At 40.6% G+C, this 18,690-nt stretch overlaps 1 protein-coding gene across 1 annotated transcript in view; it reads left to right on the top strand.

Annotated features, from left to right (window-relative positions):
* The window catches only part of LOC113407040 (vacuolar protein sorting-associated protein 41 homolog), a 141,655-nt gene that overhangs the window by 56,512 nt on the left and 66,453 nt on the right, over nt 1–18,690 (top strand). Inside the window, exons 6-7 of the mRNA XM_026654127.1 lie at nt 820–882; nt 1,693–1,758. Of these exons, the coding sequence (XP_026509912.1) occupies nt 820–882; nt 1,693–1,758 (129 nt within the window). The remainder of the gene's footprint in view (nt 1–819; nt 883–1,692; nt 1,759–18,690) is intronic.

Genomic DNA, 18,690 nt, shown 5'->3' with positions numbered 1-18,690 from the left:
GGGGCATTTTGGGGGCTGACAGCCCAAGCTCTCAACTGGAGCCCTGCCACCCAGGACTGACCACTGGAGCTGTCGCCCAGGATGACCGCCAGAGCCGGGCTGTCCAGGATGGCAGAGCTGACAGCTCGGGCTGTTAAAGGCCACAGCAGTCAATGTAAGCAATGCAGTGTCTAAACAGGCACTGTGTTGACCTAACTACATCGACCTAAGTGCTATGCCTCTTGCAGATGTGGAGTTATTAGGTTGGTGTAGTGTGCAGCAACATTGTAGTGTATATGCTTACAGAGTTAGGTTGACGTAAGTTGCCTTATGTCAACCTAACTCTATCGTGTACACTAGGCCTTAGATTTCATGCTAGTTTTGCTTTATAGTCCAGAGGAGATTTTTGGAGACTTGAAGGATTCTAAGAAGCATCTCTGAAGCTGAACTGTATTAACCTTAAAAAAAAAAAAAAAAAAAAAGGCACTTAGCTTTTCAGAAAAAAAAAGCTTTTAATATATGTTCCATTGAGTTTTATTAAGAATATGTGAATGCTTTTCATATCTATTAAATTAGTATCTGTTTTAACAGAAGTGATCAGCCTAAAGCAAAAAGAACTCTTATTTTTTGTGGTGCTTGTAAAACCTAATTGCAAAGAAGCACTCTGGTACTGTTTAGTTTCATAGGAGACCTTAATGGAATCCAAGGAAGTTTCAGATAATTCTGAATTGTTAAGTGTACTGCATTGTTTTAATCATGTTAGGCCATTAGCGTTTTCATTCACCTCTCAGTGTTTGTCAGAGTGATTATTATGTGATTTGATTTTAACTGTCTCTTTAGGTGCAGGTATTTGGATTATATTCAGGAGAAGAATTTCATGAAACATTTGACTGTCCTATTAAAGTAAGTACTTATTTAATCCTTAACAAGTACATTATTGGTGCTTTCAATAAAATAAGGGTCACACTGATTCTGTTGCTTAAAAAATACTAGTTCTTTGCCTTAATGTTATTTAAATCGCTAGAAAATAGTCATCTGTCCCAGTCCAAAAGCTTTTGAGCTGGTTAGGTTGGGGAAAAGCTGATCTTGATTTTGTACAGTCTAGAGTATTATTGACTTTTTTAAAATACAAAAAGCAAAGCATGAGGGGGAAATTGTCAGGTTTCAGTTGTTTCCTGTCTTAACCTATTCCTCTCTGTGTAGATCTGCGATTATAAATTTTGATGGTTCTGATAAGTGCTAGGTCAATATTTTTGAATTGATTAGGATCTTAAATCTATCCTGGGATCAAGTGGTGGGTGATGGTGTCCCAATGATGATGCCCTCTGTAGTAAGGGAAAACCTCAGTTATGCTCCTCGTATCATAGACAAATTGGCTGTCAGAGAACAGCAAGAGTAGGGTTGCGTGAAGAACCAAGTGGCTTTTTCTTGGCGGGAAAGAGGGCAGTTCTTTTGGTGTAAGTTTTTGTTTTATGGAAGAGAACCGTGATAACATTTTTCCAGCAATACTGAGTTTTGGCCACTTGGGAGCTTCCATGACATCTTAATGCAAATCCATTTTTCATCTCTCTACCTAGTAAAAGAGGTACAGCTGTAACAGTCCATAATGGGCGAAGGTTGCATAGTGTGACAGTTGATAGAGCATCAATGTTGCAATTTAACAGATAAACAAATACTTCAACAATTATACTTTTTCTCCCGCTTTAAACACAGATTGTTGCTGTCCACCCTCAGTTTGTAAGATCCCACTGCAAACAGTTTGTAACGGGAGGAAAAAAGGTAAGCTATCTCAATATTATAGATGACTTTACATCTTCTCTTCCCTTCCTCTTACATTTATGGATTCCTCTGTTAAAATAAATATATATAAATATATTAAAAAAATTACTAAATGTATCGATTTGAAAACCTAGAAGAGAGAAGCAATTTTTTCCTTCTCTTTAGCCATTCTTTCAGAAAAACAAAACAAAAATACATAAGGTTAAGCCTTGGAGGGAAAAATTAGCACTTCTTTTTTAAATATGAAGGACACTTTAATGATTTAAAAACCAGGACTAAGACAAATAATAATAAAAAAAGTTTTATGTTCTGACAAAATGTTGATGAGAATAATTGGACTTCATGGGCCAATTTCTCTTCATACCTCCAACCCTTTGACATGAAAACAGAATTTGGCTCATAGTGTTATCTTCTGTGGTATATATTATTTTCTGGCTCTGTTCCTTTCCTGTATGAATAAAAACAACGTATGCCAAACTGGGTCATAGTACATTTGTCCTTTAAGTCAGTCTTGGGTTTTCATTTTTGTGCTTTAATGGAGTACGTAATCACTTGTGAGAGAGAATTTAGGCCCCTTAGTTTTAAACTTCTTTGTGTGTCAAGGATGGACTTTTTTGTCTCTTTTGTACCCCTTGGTTCCAGGCAATTTGGTCTTTCTAAAGTTAATACTAAGATGTTTCATTCCTCACCGACCAAATCATTGTCCATAAATTCCAGAATTGACCCTATATCATTCAGTGTACAGGAAAAAAATATTAAAACAGTGCAACATGATGATTAGTTACGTTCATGTAGCCATTTATTGTGACCCTTTCTTTTGAATTAAAAATGAACATTTACAGTTTTAGATTCATCAAACTGTATCTGCCTTGCCAGATGACACAGCAGTTTTAGTGCCGCTAATAACCTCTTTTCCATCAGCAGTACAATTTATTACTATTACTCATTATTTAAAATAAATAAAATAGCTATGATGTGAATGGTTAAGCCAGCTTTAAGATTAGTGGTTCCCAAACAGCACCCTCTAACCTAGCACTGCAACCCGAATCCCACCTTGGTGCAGAGCGGAGGCAGGGTGTGTGGAGGGCTTGGAGAATGAGCGCCCTCCACACTTAGCGTGCAACGGCAGCTCCTGTTCCACAGGGCTGGGCCTGGTTCCCCACTCAGGGCATTGCAACTTGGCGCAAGGGGTCATAACGTCACTGCAGGTTTGGCCTGGCTGCCCCTTCAGGCCAAGTTCAAGTGAATGGCGCTGCAGCCCACAGTGGGGAGCCAGGCCCAGCCCAGCGTGGTGTGTGTGAGGTGGGGTTGGTCTCCAACCTTCTCTTCCCCCTGCCTCCCCTCCCCCAGGCCTCCCCTCCACACTGGGCCCACAAACCATCTAGAACCTTCATGTGACCCACTGGTGGGTCACAACCCACCATTTAGGGTCCACTGCTTTAGATAATGCACATCAATGGACGTCTCTCCCAACAACCAAGTTGTCAAGCGATTGAGTGGTGGTAATGCTGATCTGAAGAGAGAAACTGGGAATTCATAGAATGAGGAAGCTCTGTCAGGTGGTAAAATAACTTGGATTCACCTGATGCTGAACGGAAAAAACCATCAGGGATTTAACACATCTCTTTGGTTATCTTTGATTACTTGACAGGCTGTTTTATATTCTGCCCTCTGGGAGATGGTATACTGATTCCTAATGCATGCCCACTTCTCCCCTCTTCCTATTCATTTTTTGCTGAGAAAAAACTTTCCTCTTCAGGAAAACTTTAACTGACGTTTTAGCATACGATATTTAACATTATAATAAAAAAAAGCCCTAGAAATTTGTAATTTTCGCCTATTAATGTATGTATGTATTTTTTAAAATCCTGTAATTAAATTTAAGATTTTTGCCCAACACAAAAAATGCAGTCACGCTGTGCACTTAGTCTTTGCAAAATCATACCCAGCTCTGTAATGAGCTCTGAACAGACAGGCCCTACACAATTGGATCTTAATCTGTTGCACGTTCGGGTTAAAGCAGAGATGGCATGCAATACCAACACTATTAGGGTAGTCCCATTAGTTTTGGCAGAACCTTTCGTTTACCCCCAACCCCCAAATGTAGCCTTTCAGATATGAAGAAAACTATTTCAGTATGACCAACTGCCATGTTACCTGTTGAGTAGCATATAGAAATAATAGTTTTGAAAATCATGAAATGCCCCCATCCATCCCTGCAGAATTTTAACTCTGGTACCTAATAATAGTTTATATGCTAACATCTTTAAGTCTTTCACTACTGATCATTTGAGCAGAGATCCAGCTGTTGAAGAAAGACTTTGCATGGAGTACTCCCACTTTTTTTCATTCTCTTCTAGTTATATTATACATAGGCTTGAAAGGATTAGATTTGTATCAGTAAATGTTGATAAATGTTGTTTTCACCATATACACACAAACCAAAAATATTTCCATAGAGAATTGAAATTTACAGGTAGGCAAAGTAAGAAAAATGATGCTTGAGAACCTATTAGATTTTGATTTCAAGCCATGTATTTTGTATATTTTGACATATGATTTGGACAATTTGTGTTTTATTGGTTATAAAGTTTTAACTTTTTGAATCTCAGCGTCTGCTGTCATTAAATAATTATTGTCTGACTCCCTACCCATTGACTGAACCCTCATCATTTCCCTCAACTGTGAAAATTTAAATAGATGAAAATAGAAAAATAGAAAAAAATAGAAAAAAATGCTTAAAACCCATAATATTGCACAGCTGTGAAAATTTAAATAGATAAAAATACAAACATGCCTGATATTATAAATTATATAATCCTAAAAATTGAATTCTGCCAAGCCTGATTATTCATATAGTCATTTCAGACAGAGTGAAGGATGTTTACCATTTGAATGCTTGCACATGTCCCTTCTATTTAAGGTGTCTGCAAGCCAGTGTGCCAAAGCCAGAGATCTGTGCTTGGCCATGCTGCTAGCCGAGGGCATAAACAGGTGAATTGCCCTGAACACCCTCAGTTCCTTCTCACCACCTGCAGTCGGTAGTTGGAGCATGTGTCCTTGTTGTACTCTTTCCCGTTTTGCCTTTAGATAAAATGTTTCTAGATTTTATTGTTGTAATTAGTTATAGTTAGCGGTACTCATTTTAGGAACATTTTTGTTTCATTTTGTTTGAGCTTTAAGCTTGAACAGGGGCATGCCTAAGATCATGGGTTTTAAGCTCTGTTCTGAATGTAACAAATCCGTGCCTGTCAGTGATCCTTACTCCCGCTGCTTTAAGTGTCTGGAGAAGGACATGTGAGACATAAGTGCCCTATCTGTAGGAGGGGGTTAAGACTAGGGGTAAGAACTGGAGGGACGTTTGATTAACACATCCTAATGATGGCAGCTTGGTGCCCATCCTTGGCACCTAGCTGTTGGTACACAGAGGTTCACACTGTACTCCATCTCTGAGCGTACCGCCAGGTTTGGTGACATCTCTGTGTTGTTGAGAAGATACGATTCTCTGTCTCCATTACCGCACAAGCAGCAGCAGCAGAAGTCGAACGCTTCAACCTCTTCTAACAAGAAGAGGCCCTCTTCTCTGAGTGCTAAGTCCCTGACAGAATCAGACAAGAAGATGGATACCAAGTTTAGAACTAAGTCAGCTCCAGATAGGTGCTCCCTGGTGCTTCTTAGCTATAATCATCTGGCATTCTAACCAAAGTGCGACATAATAGACAAAGGAGGATTTGTCCTTTTGAAGGCCCAAATTTATTTTCAAAGACAGGTGAGGTTCTGCATTCTCTTAAAGATTCTACAGCAGTCTTAAAGTCTTCGGGCATATACACTCTAGTCCAGCTTATCTTGCAGGATAGAATAGATAGCTCTGCTGGACCTATCTAGACCATATGACTCTATCACCTTCTCCTCTGCCATTTGCTACCTACAAACAGTCTGTAGCACTGAAACAGTCTATTTGATTCCTTAGTTGAGGCCAGCATACCACTCACTCTGATTTTCCCTTCCCTTTGGGAGTAGGTTGTTCCACTTCATAAGTGCTTGGACTCACATTACAACAGACTGGTGGGTTCTAAGCATGGTGGAACTGGCATGTATCCTGCAATTTACCTCTGTTCTCACTTCCCACCCACCATCCACATCCTTTTTCCGGGATGATTCTCAAGAGAGTGTTCCAATTCAAAAAATTCAGTCTCTGATACAGTTAGTGGCCACAGAGGAAGCACCTCCTCAACATCAGGGAAAGGGATTCTATTCCAGTTTATTTTCTCATTCCAAAGTCCAAGGGAAGCCACAGACCTAATTTAAACCTGCAAACCCCCAACAAATACATAAAAAAGATAGTTTTGTGTGGTTATCCTAGAATCTATTATCCCATTCTTAGACCGCAGTGACTGGTTCTCTGCCCTCTGCTTTAAAGGGTGCCTATTTCTGTGTGACTATTCACCAGAGTCGCAGGAGGTTTTTGTTATAGCAGATGTTCATTAGCAGTTTATGGTCCTCCCCTTCAGCCTGTCGTCAGCACCTCGAGTCTTCACAAAGTGCATGGCAGTGATTGTAGTGCATCTCAGGGCTGTTGATCAACAAGGACAAATCACTTCTTCCTGTGGAGAGAGCTGATTTCATAGGAGCGGTTCTCGACTATCACAGCGAGAGTATATTTCACTGAGGCCAGGTTTCAGGTGATAGTCAACCTGTACAGGGACTTAAAGGGTTGTCCCCATACAACAGCAAGGAATTACCTGAGACTTCTAGGCAACATGGCAGCTTGTACATATGTGCTTCAACATGCAAGATCTCACCTCAAAGTTATGCAGAGGTGGTTGAAGTTGTTCTACCACTACCCTCATGATCCAGCGGAGATGTTGACTCTCCATACCAGGAAGTGTTTTGTCGTCACTGGATTGATGGCTAGACCGTGCCAGTGTAATCAAAGGGGTTCCCTTTGCCCCATCTGTGCCCTCCATGACATCACAGATGCTTCATCTCCCATATTGGGAGCTCACTTAGGGAACCTCCAGACACAGAGATTCTGGTCAGATCAGAATCTTTCTCCATATCAGTGTTTGAGAATTTGGAGCTGTCCACTTGGCCTGTCAGATTTTTCTTCCCCACATCAGAAGTTGTACTGTAACGTAGAGTAATCATGGACACCACTGCTACTGTGTTCCATTTGAACAAGCAGGGAGGTGGCAAATCAAAACCCTTTGCCAAGAGGCATTGAACCTTTGGACTTTCTGCATTAAGAATGCAATTATGCTTGCTTCCCAGAGGTCCAAAACAGTCTGGCGGATCGTCTGAGCAGAACGTTCAGCAGAGATCATGGGGAATGCCAGAAATAGACCTGTTCACCTCCCGACAGAGCAGGCTGCCTCTTCAGTTTGAGATTAGGTAACAGCCTGAGGTCATTGACAAATGTCTTCTTATTCTCCTGGAGGGGGAAATTTCTATTTGCTTTCTCCCCATTCTCTTGGTAGCAAGAATTTTATATGCAAACACAGACAGGATCACACATTCTAATCTTTATAGCACCAGACTGGCCTCCACGGCATTGGTTCTCCAAACACTTGAGTCTCTCACTTTGAAAATCCTTAACTCTTCTTTAGGTCTCAGACATAGTTTTGCTGCACCATGGGCAGACGCTGCATTCCAGCCTTCTCAGCCTACAACTGACTCTTGGTTGCTCAGTGGCTAACTCCCCAGGATGCTGTTTCCTTGAAGTTCAGAATGTTCTCTTAACTAGCATGAACACTTAGCTTAGAAAATGGAGGAGGTTCTCTGTGGTCACAATAGAAAAGTACCTCTCCTTCACAGGCTCCCATACAGTGTATTCTGTTTTACCTGCTTCACCTAAAGGAAAAAAGAACTCTGCCAGTTCTCTGAGTTCATTTGGCAACTTTCTCAGCATTCTATCCTCCTCTGTTTTTTCCAGCCCTATGACTGTTAGAGCCTTAAAAGGATTGGACAGGCTCTTCCATCCTATAAAAGACCCCACACCATCATGGGTTCTAAATTTGGTACTGGAGTTTTAATAGTCCCCCCTCCCCTCCTTTTTAAGCTTTTAGCTACGTGCACCATTTTTCATGTCTCAAAGAAGGTGACAGTCCCAGTGGCTATTACTTTGGCCAGGAACAGCAGAACTTCCAGCTTTGGATGCAAATACGTTATTTTTTTAAATAAAAATACAATTAGTTTGTGTCCACACCCTACATTTCTCACTAAAGTAGTGTTTGACTTTTCACCCAAATCAGCCTGTATACTTACTAACCTTTTTTCCCCGAAACCTCACTCATAAAGATGAGTAAAAACGCCATAAGTTGGACGTCCGGAGGGCATTAGCCTTTTAACCGGTCAGGATTGAGCAGTTTCAAGCATCTCCGCAGTTATTTGTCTCCTTTGCTGACAGGATGAATGGACAACCGATGGCTTTGCAGAGGCTCTCCTCCTGGATCCCTTCCTATATCCATCTGTGTTATCTTGCTAAGGTTCCACCGCCTCAAAAAGTTTTAGCGCACCCTACGAGAGCACAAGCAGCCTTGACTGCTGTCTTAGGTCACATACTCCTTAGTGACATTTGCAGGGCTGTGACTTGTTTCTTTGTTCATATCTTCACCATTCATTATGTTCTGTCCCAGGCCTCAAGGAATGATGCTAGATTTGGGAGAGTGGTCCTTGTTTATGTAGACTCTGATACCTTCCTCCATGTTGAACTGCTTGAGAGTCACCTGATATGGAATGGACATGTGCAAGCACTTGAAGAAAAAAGTTACATAACTGTTCGATAATGGTTGTGCTTTGAGATGTTGCATGACCCTTCCATGATCCACACTCCTTCCCCTCTATACTGGAGTCTCAAGAAATACAGGCTTTGGGTGTGAAGGAAATGGAGGGCAGGGTCAAGGTTGCTCCACCCCTTTATACCCTCAGCTAGCAGTGCAAATGTGCACAGATTGCATGCACTGTCCTGATGGATACTGCTATGAGAAAAAGACCTCTGGCCTTGGTCCTCTGGCATACACACACCTGAAGTAGAATGGACATATGCAACATATCTTGAAGAACAACAGTTATTGAACAAATAGGTAATCATTTTGTTTGTTTTTTCCTTGAATTTTTTGCTTGCATTGGTCTATCCACTATTTTAGTAGAGTTTGTGGCCCCTATTCTTAAAAGCACTTAAACATGCATTTAATTCCATCCCTTTTTGTTAATTTTAATATTAAAGTTTAGCACCTGCTTTAGTGTTGCACTTGATAACCTGAATCAGGGCCTATGTTTATTAATTGCCTTCTCCTTAATGCTATTTGCTTTGTGACAAATCAGTACTTCATAAAGGATATGGCATATAATATCTCATAATGTCCAAGGAGCTATTATAATCCATTATATGAACATTGTGGGCAAATTATAGACATGAAAAAACATCTAAGGACTTGGCTACACTTGCAAGTTAGAGTGCATTAAATGAGCCCCAGGCACCCTAACTCCTGAGGTGTCCACACTAACAAGGCACTTAGAGTGCCTAGACTCTGCAGCTGGAGCGCTCCTGGTAATCCACCTCCACTAGAAGCATAGAGCTTGCTGCGCTTGGGCTGGAGCGCCAGGGTGTCAGTGTGGACGACGTGTTACATTACTGTGCTGTGATTGGCCTCCGGAAACATCCCATAATCCCTTGAAGTCAAGTGGCCACTCTGGTCATTGTTTTGAACTTAGCTGCAGGTATGCGGATATCCCCTTTCAAAGCTCCGTTTCTGACAGCTGGCATGCTTATCTGCTCCAGGACACAAAGCAAACCATTACTGTGGAATGCTGCTGCCACCGAGGCAGACTTTTGTGTGTGTGTGTGTGTGTGTGTGTGAGAGAGAGAGAGGTGGGGGCTGATGTCGGGGTTTCCCCCTTCCCCCTGCCACTGTCTGAACTTACAAGACAGCATGCTGACACCCCCCCCAAACACATTATCTCCCCCCACATACACACAACAGACTCCCTGTCACACTCCACCCCCCCATTTGAAAAGCACGCTGCAGCCACTTGCACACTGGGATAGCTACCACAATGCACTGCTCTCTGTGGTGTTCAAGAGCTGCTAATGTAGCCATGCCACTGCGCTTGCAGCTGACAGTGTAAACACACGGCAGCGCTTTCCCTGCTGATGTCTCTGAGGGCTGGTTTAACTCCCGGCGCTCTACATCTGCAAGTGTAGCCACAGCTTAAGTAATGTGCTGGGTTTAAGGGTATATAATTATAAAAATCTTGATCCCAGCACTGAGTGGATCTTCAGAACCTGTAGGATTCATTGTGTGGTACTGTGGGTGGGCATATCTTAAAAACACCATCGTACTCAGTAAACAACAATGGCTCCTTTAGGAGCCATTAAAGTGATTAGACATTGAAAAAAGTTTTATTTTCGTTGTACAAGCTCTACAAAGCTACTAAACTTAATATGTTCTGTAGACACTTCAGAGGTGTTTTTAAAAGAAAAAATATTGTGCTGTGGTCAAATTAAAATACAAAGCCAATCCGTTACTTACACAAATTGTAATTATATATATCCTACAATGTTAAACCTATTCATCTGAATAAGAAATGCAGAATTCTTGAAAATGTGGATAAAATAATTGCCCCATATTGTCGGCCAGGAACAGTTTTTTAGAAATGAATGTTTTTTCTTCTCCTGAAAAGTGTAGGTGTATTATGGAAGTGCTGATATTAGCTCAACTACAGGTGATAGGTATGGTACTAAATACATTGTCCTTTCTTAACTCTGCAATTAAGTACAGTACTATTTTGAATGGAGCACTTGGCAGATGATGGTGACCCTGAAATAATAATATTATATTGTAAATAACAGGGCATCCCTGGCCAGAGCAGGCAGTCGAGCTTCAAGGCAAGGGGAAAAGACAAATAGTGTGCTATTGGAGACAGTAAGCTTCTGCCTGGAAAAAAGAGTCTAATCTTTAAAAATGACAGGGTGAAAGCTAGCTAATGAGGGTGCTAAAGCTGAAATAAAGGTATTCTTCACTTAACCCTTAGGCCTTGGCTACACGGCAGCGCTGTGAAGCGCGAGTGTAGTCGCACCGCCAGCGCTGCGAGAGCTCTCTCACAGTGCTGCAAGTACTCCACCTCTCCGAGGGGAATAGCTTGCAGCGCTGCGAGCGAGCGTGCAGCGCTGCAGGTGCTGATTACACTGGCACTTTACAGCGCTGCACTCGCTGCGCTCGGGGGGGGGGTGTGTTTTCACACCCCTGAGCGCAGCAAGTTGCAGCGCTGTACAGCGCCAGTGTAGCCAAGGCCTCAGAATGCTGGATTTACTAACCTATTGGTTAAGTGAACAACACAAGTATCCCTTGTATTCGGAGCGTTAAAGGCAAAATGAACTGAGAAGAAAGATTGAAAGATATGTAAGTTCCAAATCACGTTATTGGATACTTATCTCTTGTTCAAAGATACAGTACTTTAAATTGCTCTGCTCTTCTGACCTCTTTCTCTTGGTAAAGCCATTGATGAGACTTTACACTTTGTGCTTTGACCAATATCAAAAAGTGATTAGTGAAGGTACTTTTCAGGATATTGCTAGGATATTGATTAGTTACTGATGCCTTTCACTGTTACCTACACTGATCCAGTGTATGTTTGTTAATTAAGATTTTGTGGGCCTATCTTACTAGATAGTGTGGACACTTAGCACATTCCAGCTGATGCACAAGCCTGTTGAAAACAGTAAGAGATAAGGGTGTTCATCACCTCATGGGATCAATCACTTAATTCTAGGGCTTACATTTTTCAGAGTGACTAGTGATTTTGAGTGCCACAATTTTTGGGTGCCCAACATGAAACACCTTTTAAAGGAGTGTTATTTTTAGGCTAAGGGTGCTGAGTTCTTTCTGGAAATCGTGTCCCTTTAAGATGTCTTAAGTTGGGCACTCAAAATTGCTAGTCAGTTTTAAAAAAAATAGGCATAGATTTCTGTTAGAGAGACTGAAGATACAAGGAATAATTTTCAAACATGGATGTCCCCAATACATTTTCTAAGCATATATATACATATTTTAAAGAGCATCTAATTTAGGTGCCCAAGTTTGAACACTAGACCCTTTATATTGCATGCCATAACAATAGCGAAAAGTCTTTTGGCATTTTGGCAAACGCTTAATTTAAACCCCCAAACTAATTTTTCAGTACTTGAATTCCAGGGCAGCATCATAGGCTCCACTGCTTGACACATCACAAACAAACGATTCTAAATTCTGATTCACTTCCAATTTATGGCAATCTCTAATACAGAAATAGAATAGAGATCTTGAACAATTCTCAAACGGGAAGAGAAATAGCATTCTTCTCATAAAGCTGCAGCTGCTGTTACGAGCAAAGCAGTGAAATTTGTATGTTAAAATCAGGTCTGCCACAGAATGTCTCAGATTTTTATTTTTAATTGTCTGATTTTTTTTTTAGTGTCAGCAAATACAGTTTAACTTTGCTTTTTGAGTGGGCAGATGACCTTTACCTCTGAACCCTACAATATGTACTTCATAACAGCTGGTTGGACTACTTTGACAAATTATTAAATTGTCAGGATGCTGTTTGCAGCATAGTCCATTTTTAGAAACCAGATAGTCAGCTGTTTGGCATTGCGTTGTGTAGAAGAGGAGTACCAGACAAGAAAGGCAGATTGCTTTGTAAGCTGTAAAATGTCAGTCAGTAAATACTGAGAGGTCCAGTTTAAGTGAAGTAAGAGCAAATACTATAGCAATCTGTGTCCAGGCATTGGGTAATTTACCTTAAACAGGGTACAGGCTGAAGCATTCACCAAGCCAAAGTAATTTCTAGCTATGACTTACTCACAAGGATGTAGGATGTTTTGAATGTACTTGATATATGTAGTGATATTCAATAGATGAGTGCTCTAGTAGTGATGTCTTCTTCACTTAGTAAACAGATATTATAATATATGTAACTTGATGGGTTCCCCCCCCCTACCCCCCCCAGTCAACACAATATGCATCTTCAGGCAGAGAGAGAGAGAATTAGAATTCACTTGTGTAGTATATGGAAGTAAATCATATTTCTAATCCATGTACGTGTGTATATAAAAATATTTAACAGCTGTACCTGAGATTCTAGACATAAAGTATCAAAATACATGAAGTGTAGAAAGATACACGTGCATTTATACAAGATAATTAAGTTCTTAGTATGAGAAGTTTGGATTTTCAGGTTAAATCACGCTGTTGGCAGTTTGTGTGCTGGTGATAAGTAGAATCCATCAGTTAAAGCAATTAAAATTTAATCCAGTAGAAATAGTCTCCCTGAATCCTCCTGGGTTTGAAGCTATGGAATTGATTCACAGTGATGTTGTTATTAGTTATAGTTTATTTGGGAGAAACAGCCCTCTGTTTATTGGCCACAGCCTCTGCTGACTTCTTTGAATCCACCCAGCTCATTGCCATTTATAACAGGAGTGTTTATTTGCACTATACATATATAACATTCACTAATTCTGGGTTCCTTGCTAAATATAAATCTTAATGTACAGTATTAGGTTGGGTTATTAATGTGTATTCGTACCTTGGGTTTGTCACTTACCCATTTTTTTTTTCAGTATCAAATAAGAGAGGTTATGCTGCTTCCCTACATCCACTGCAGTAGTGTCAAATATAATGTGCAAATGTTTGTAAAACTCTTCAATATCTTCAAGAAGAAATAACTACATAAGTTGAACATGTTATTTTTATGTGATAGAAACAAGTAATATCCCGCGTTTTGCATGTATAAATTAGCTGTACAGAACAATTTGTTCCCTTTGAAACTTTTGGTTTTTGTGGAAAAAGAGTGTTTTTCATTTCATTGTTGTGAAAATAGTATTTGGTAGCTAGAAAAAATCAGTTTAAATTTCATCCCATTGACACTGCTGTTGCTGTAGTCTTTTTGGTATCTTTATTCAGATGATTGAGGATTCCTATACATAGTTTAAAGACTGGGATTACATGTAATTAGGATTAGTGCTAATTGCATGACAGGCTCCATTAGGTCAAAACACTAGTCTATTCTCTTTAGTGGCTGCACTCCACAGAAGAGTTCTGAGTTCTCTCCAAAAAGGCTGATGTATTAATAGTGTAAGATACACAGAATGGTGTTCAATAATCCAGTTGAATTACATTGACTCAGTTTTAACATCAAAAAGTCCTCTGCTCGATCCCATCGAACAAGCTACCAACGAATACATTTCAGCAGGCTTCTGCTACTGTTGCAACAGTTAGCTGCGCAGTGGTTGAATATAGGCATGTGGATGCTTATTCAACATTTAGAAAAATCCTGAGGAGTCTTTCATTAAAACACCATAAAACAATAAAGTGGTGAGAAACCAAGAAGACTTCAGTGTGGCAGAGCTTTGCACACCCCTTCTCTGTAAAGGTGAGGAAAGTGGGGTCAAGTCCAGTATCCAGTGTGATGATGTCAGAGAAGGTTTAGCTTGCTTGTTTTATTGCAGCCATATTATATTGTGATACATTATACAAGCAGGAGATGTTGGGATATGCATCTTAAACACTGCTATACTGTAACAAAGAACTAGAGAGATCTATCAGTACAAAACAGAGGAATGAAGGATATTGTAGAGAATGCAAGGAAGTGATTTTGCTGTTGTTGCTGCTGAAAAATAAATACTGAGAGTGCTAGCTGCCAGAAAGTGGATTTATGGGAAGTAGAACCCTAAAATACCTTCCCCAACCAAAAAGAGAGAGGGTGGGGGAAACCCTGTCTTGGAAACTTTTTTTCTCTCTCTACATACATAGCTCCCATTGAGTTTAAATTGTTTTTTGGTTTTGTGATAATGACAATTCAATATTATAGCTGTGTGGAAGATGAACTAAATAAATTAACCAACTGCTTTTAAGAGAAATATGCTCAATGGATTACAAACGCCTAAAATGCTTTGTAGAACATTCATGTTCAGTGAGTCTCAAGGTGGCTGTATTGTGAGGAAAAGAGAGAGAGATTTTATTAAATGTCAGTAAAATAGGGTGTATAGTTTTATTGCAGTTAAATTAGTATAACATTTTTGAGAGAAGAATATTGTCTTATTGAAGCCACTAGATTAGGAGTTCTTTCTGTTGACACCAGTATTAGTTACTGTTGTACTGTACTTTTGGAAATGGAAGGATGACCTTGTGATTAGGACACTGGTTTGAGCTTTAGGAGACTGGGTTCAACTCCCTCCTCCGCTACAGACGCCCTATGTGACATGGAACAAGTCACTTCATCTCTGGCCCCAGTTCAGGAAATCACCATATGCATGTGCTTAACTCTAGGCACATGTGTAAGTGCTGTCCTGTATGGGGACGTTTTCCTGAGTAGGGTCTTTGTTTCTTCATCTGCAAAATGGGGATAGCAATTCTTCTTTTCTCCCGGTCTTTGTCTTTGTAGGCTCTGATCCTGCAAACACTTGTTTTACATTTCATGGGGGAACTATTAATGTGCGCAAAGGTAAGCACATGCGTAAGTGTTTGGGGCTTACGCCTATATATTATTCAGGGCAGGGGTTGTCTGTTGTGTTGGGCTGAGATTTGAAAACAGGCTTTCCATGGTGCAATATGTAGATGTTCCTTCCCCCTTCTCCCCCCCACAAAAATATTCTTCACTGTAGGCAGGTGGGTTTAAATAGGTATTAAGAATCCATAAAGGACATTGCCTACCACAATATAATAATTCTAAATTGATGTGTATTGTGGGTCTAAATAATGTAACATTGCCTATTCTATATAATGCTTTAGGAAACAGTTGACATTCAAATAGCATTTAGTTGAACTTCAAATCTATCGTTAATACTTTTTCTACTAAATTTATATTATTGGGGAAAGTTTAGCACCATTTGAATGAACTAATGTAAGCAAAAATTTTCACATTTATTTTGGAAATCTTAAATTTCTCTAGAGTATTAAGTTTAAGGCCTAATTTTCAGAGGTGCTGGGCACCCACAGTTCCCTTGGAGGCTTGGAGTTGAGGGGTTCTCAGAACCTCTGGAAATCGTTTGTTATAATGGCCATCAGTTCTTTGCTGTTGTTTTAATTTACAGTAACTCCCCACTTAACGTCCTCTCGCTTAACGTTGTTTCGATCTTACGTCCCTGCTCCATTACAGAACATGCTCCATTTAAAGTTGTGCAATGCTTCGCTATAACGTCGTTTGGCTGCCTGCTTTGTCCACAGCTGGCAGCTCCCCATCAGCTTCTCTACGCCGCCCCCCCCAGCGCCTCCCGCCTGCCGGCAGACCCCACGGATCAGCACCTTCCCCTTCCCTCCCTGATTGCTGTGGGCAGGAGTCGGGAGGGAGAGCGGAGCCTGCGCACCGAGTCCTCCCCCCTCCCTCCTGCCCCCTGAATGTCGCAAGCCAGCTGATTGCCATGGGCTGGAGGGAGGGGGGAGGAGCGAAGACGCGGCGCACCTTCCCCCATCCCTCCCCTGCCTCCTGCCCGCGGCAATCAGCTGGCTTGTGGCGTTCAGGAGGCAGGGGAGGGAGGGGGAGCCTGCGCGCCCTGTCCTTGCTCCTCCCTCCTGCCTTCTGAACGCGGCAATGATTGCCGCGTGCGGGAGGGAGGGGGGAGGAGCGAGGACGCGGCATGCGGAGTAAAGGGGGAGGAGGGGGGAAGAAGAGGCGGGTTAAGGGTTGGGGCTTGGGGGAAGGGGTGGTGTGGGCTGGCCGAGGGTTGAGCCCCCCACCCCTGGTGCTTGCAGAGTAGGGGAAGCTGCCACTGCTGCTGCGCAACGTGCTTCTCCTAGCCTACAGCACCTTCAGCCTCCTTGCCTGCCTCATTGTCTCCAGTTCCAGTGGGCTGTGCCTGTGTGGGGTAGGGCGGGGGCACCTCCCAACTATAGTACTGTAATGTATGGCAAAAAAAAAAAAAAAAATTCCCTGGAACCTAACCCCATTTACATTCATTCTTATGAGGAAATTGGATTCACTTATCATCATTTCACTTAGTCGCATTTTTCAGGAACATAAGTACAATGTTTAATGAGGAGTTACTGTAATTCCTTGGTACAAACCTCATCTTTTTTTCCAGTGTGTTTGGCCAACAATAGGTAACATTCAGGACCAAACAGTGGGGTATATGCGTTCTTAAACCCTGATTTGTGCATATTCTTGTAAATATATTCAGTGTGTTCTTATTCAGCAGCTTGTATTTGTAAAGATCATACATTCTGAAAGTGCCAGGAATTTATCCTGAATGAATAAACACTTGAAAACTTGTACCAAAAGTACACAAGTTTACTGTTGTTTGTTCATTATTCTCTAATCTTAAAAATTTGTCACTCACTGTGGGAGCCTTAACAAAACCACATATAATAGAGAGAAGGTTTAAAAGTGTTCTTCCAAGGGAACTCAATGAATACTTATGAATAACAAATATATTTTCAATGATCACAATCTGTTCACAAAAAGAAAGGGGTTCAATTTGCAATCAATATTGTTCACTGTAAATGTAGCCACTTTTAATACTGGTGTGAATAATAAAGTCAACACTTTTGTCTAGTTAAATAAATACCACACACTTGAAGTACTTTAACTTAAAAGAATTAAAACAAATGCTTGAAGTATAACTTTATTTTTTTCCCATCAAGGCTTTCTTTAATATTATGTAAATTAGCAAAAATCATTTCCAATTATATGTAGCCACCAATAGGAGCAATTTCTGAGTTCGTTGTATTAAAGTTCTCTTGTCGTTATTTTTCAGTTCAGCTTAACTTTATATTAAAGCAACCAAGCCAAATGATTCATGCCACTTAAAGTTCTTTTGTTTGTGACTTGTTCATAGATTATATGAACAAAGAAACAATTATCCAAAGACATTGACAAGTGTCACTGCTATGTGGGCTCTGTTAGTGAAATTATCTCATTTTGATGGGGGAGAGATTGTAAAGCGTGTGTTAAGTTAGGAAGTGTTCTCTCTGCAGTGCATTTGAGTGTAAAACTTGCTGATAAAACTTCTATTTTCTGCCTCCAATTAAACTTTTTCTGGAAATATCTGTCTTTTGGTGCCATCTTGTGGTCATGCAAAAGACATGCAATCTGTATAGCTATTACCTGAAGCCTTTTTTCTAATAAAAGTGTGTTTTTAAAACCAAGCATTTAGAGAAAAAATGTTCCATCTGTAGGCAGGGTTGTCTGTAATAGTTTCTTACATTTGAAATGTTTCCTTGGAATTTTAGTTTGTTGAGTTAGTCCTCAATACATGCACAAGTGGTTGCAGGGAATAACACATGAGTAGTCCTGTTATATGCACATGAGCTACTCATTGAAGTAGTTGAGTTACTCATGTGAATAAATGTTGGTAGGATTGGGGCCTTAAACTGTAAGCTGTCCAGGGCAGGGACTTTGTCTTTTTCATGTGTTGCTAATAAACTGATAGCACCCCAGAAATGTTAAAACCATATTAAATAAAAATGCACTGGGGGTACACTGGAATGGATAAACAATTGGGCTGTCCTGGAAGCAATCTTCATTTAGTTGAGAATTATTTCTCTTTTGCTGTGAAGTACTTATCAGTTTCAGAAATTATTTAAAAATTTTGTATATGTTTATTAAATATAATAGAAATCTTTCTTCTAGGAAGAAGGCAAGGTTCTTGTCCCATAGAGTTTGCAATCTAATCTGCATGGGTGGATCTGTATACCTATGTAGAGCCCCATTGAAATAAAGATGGTTCTGCATGGCTATAAGGATCAGATCATGGGATTGGAGCCTACATATCATTGCTTGATTGGTGCTAGTTATGCCGTACATGTAAAAAGCTAGGTCTAATCTCCTATTACATGAAAGGAGCAATGGTCCCATGGTTAAATTGGTGGATTGGAGTCAGAAGATCTGGATTCTATTCTGTGTTTTCTCGCTTACCTGCAGACACTTGAGCAAATCACTTCACATCCCTCTGTGCCT

Source organism: Terrapene carolina, unplaced genomic scaffold, assembly GCF_002925995.2.
Source record: "Terrapene carolina triunguis isolate 2854851 unplaced genomic scaffold, T_m_triunguis-2.0 Scaffold182, whole genome shotgun sequence".
In the NCBI taxonomy this organism is placed as follows: Eukaryota; Metazoa; Chordata; order Testudines; family Emydidae; genus Terrapene; species Terrapene triunguis.
This window is presented reverse-complemented; position numbering and strand designations above follow the sequence as displayed.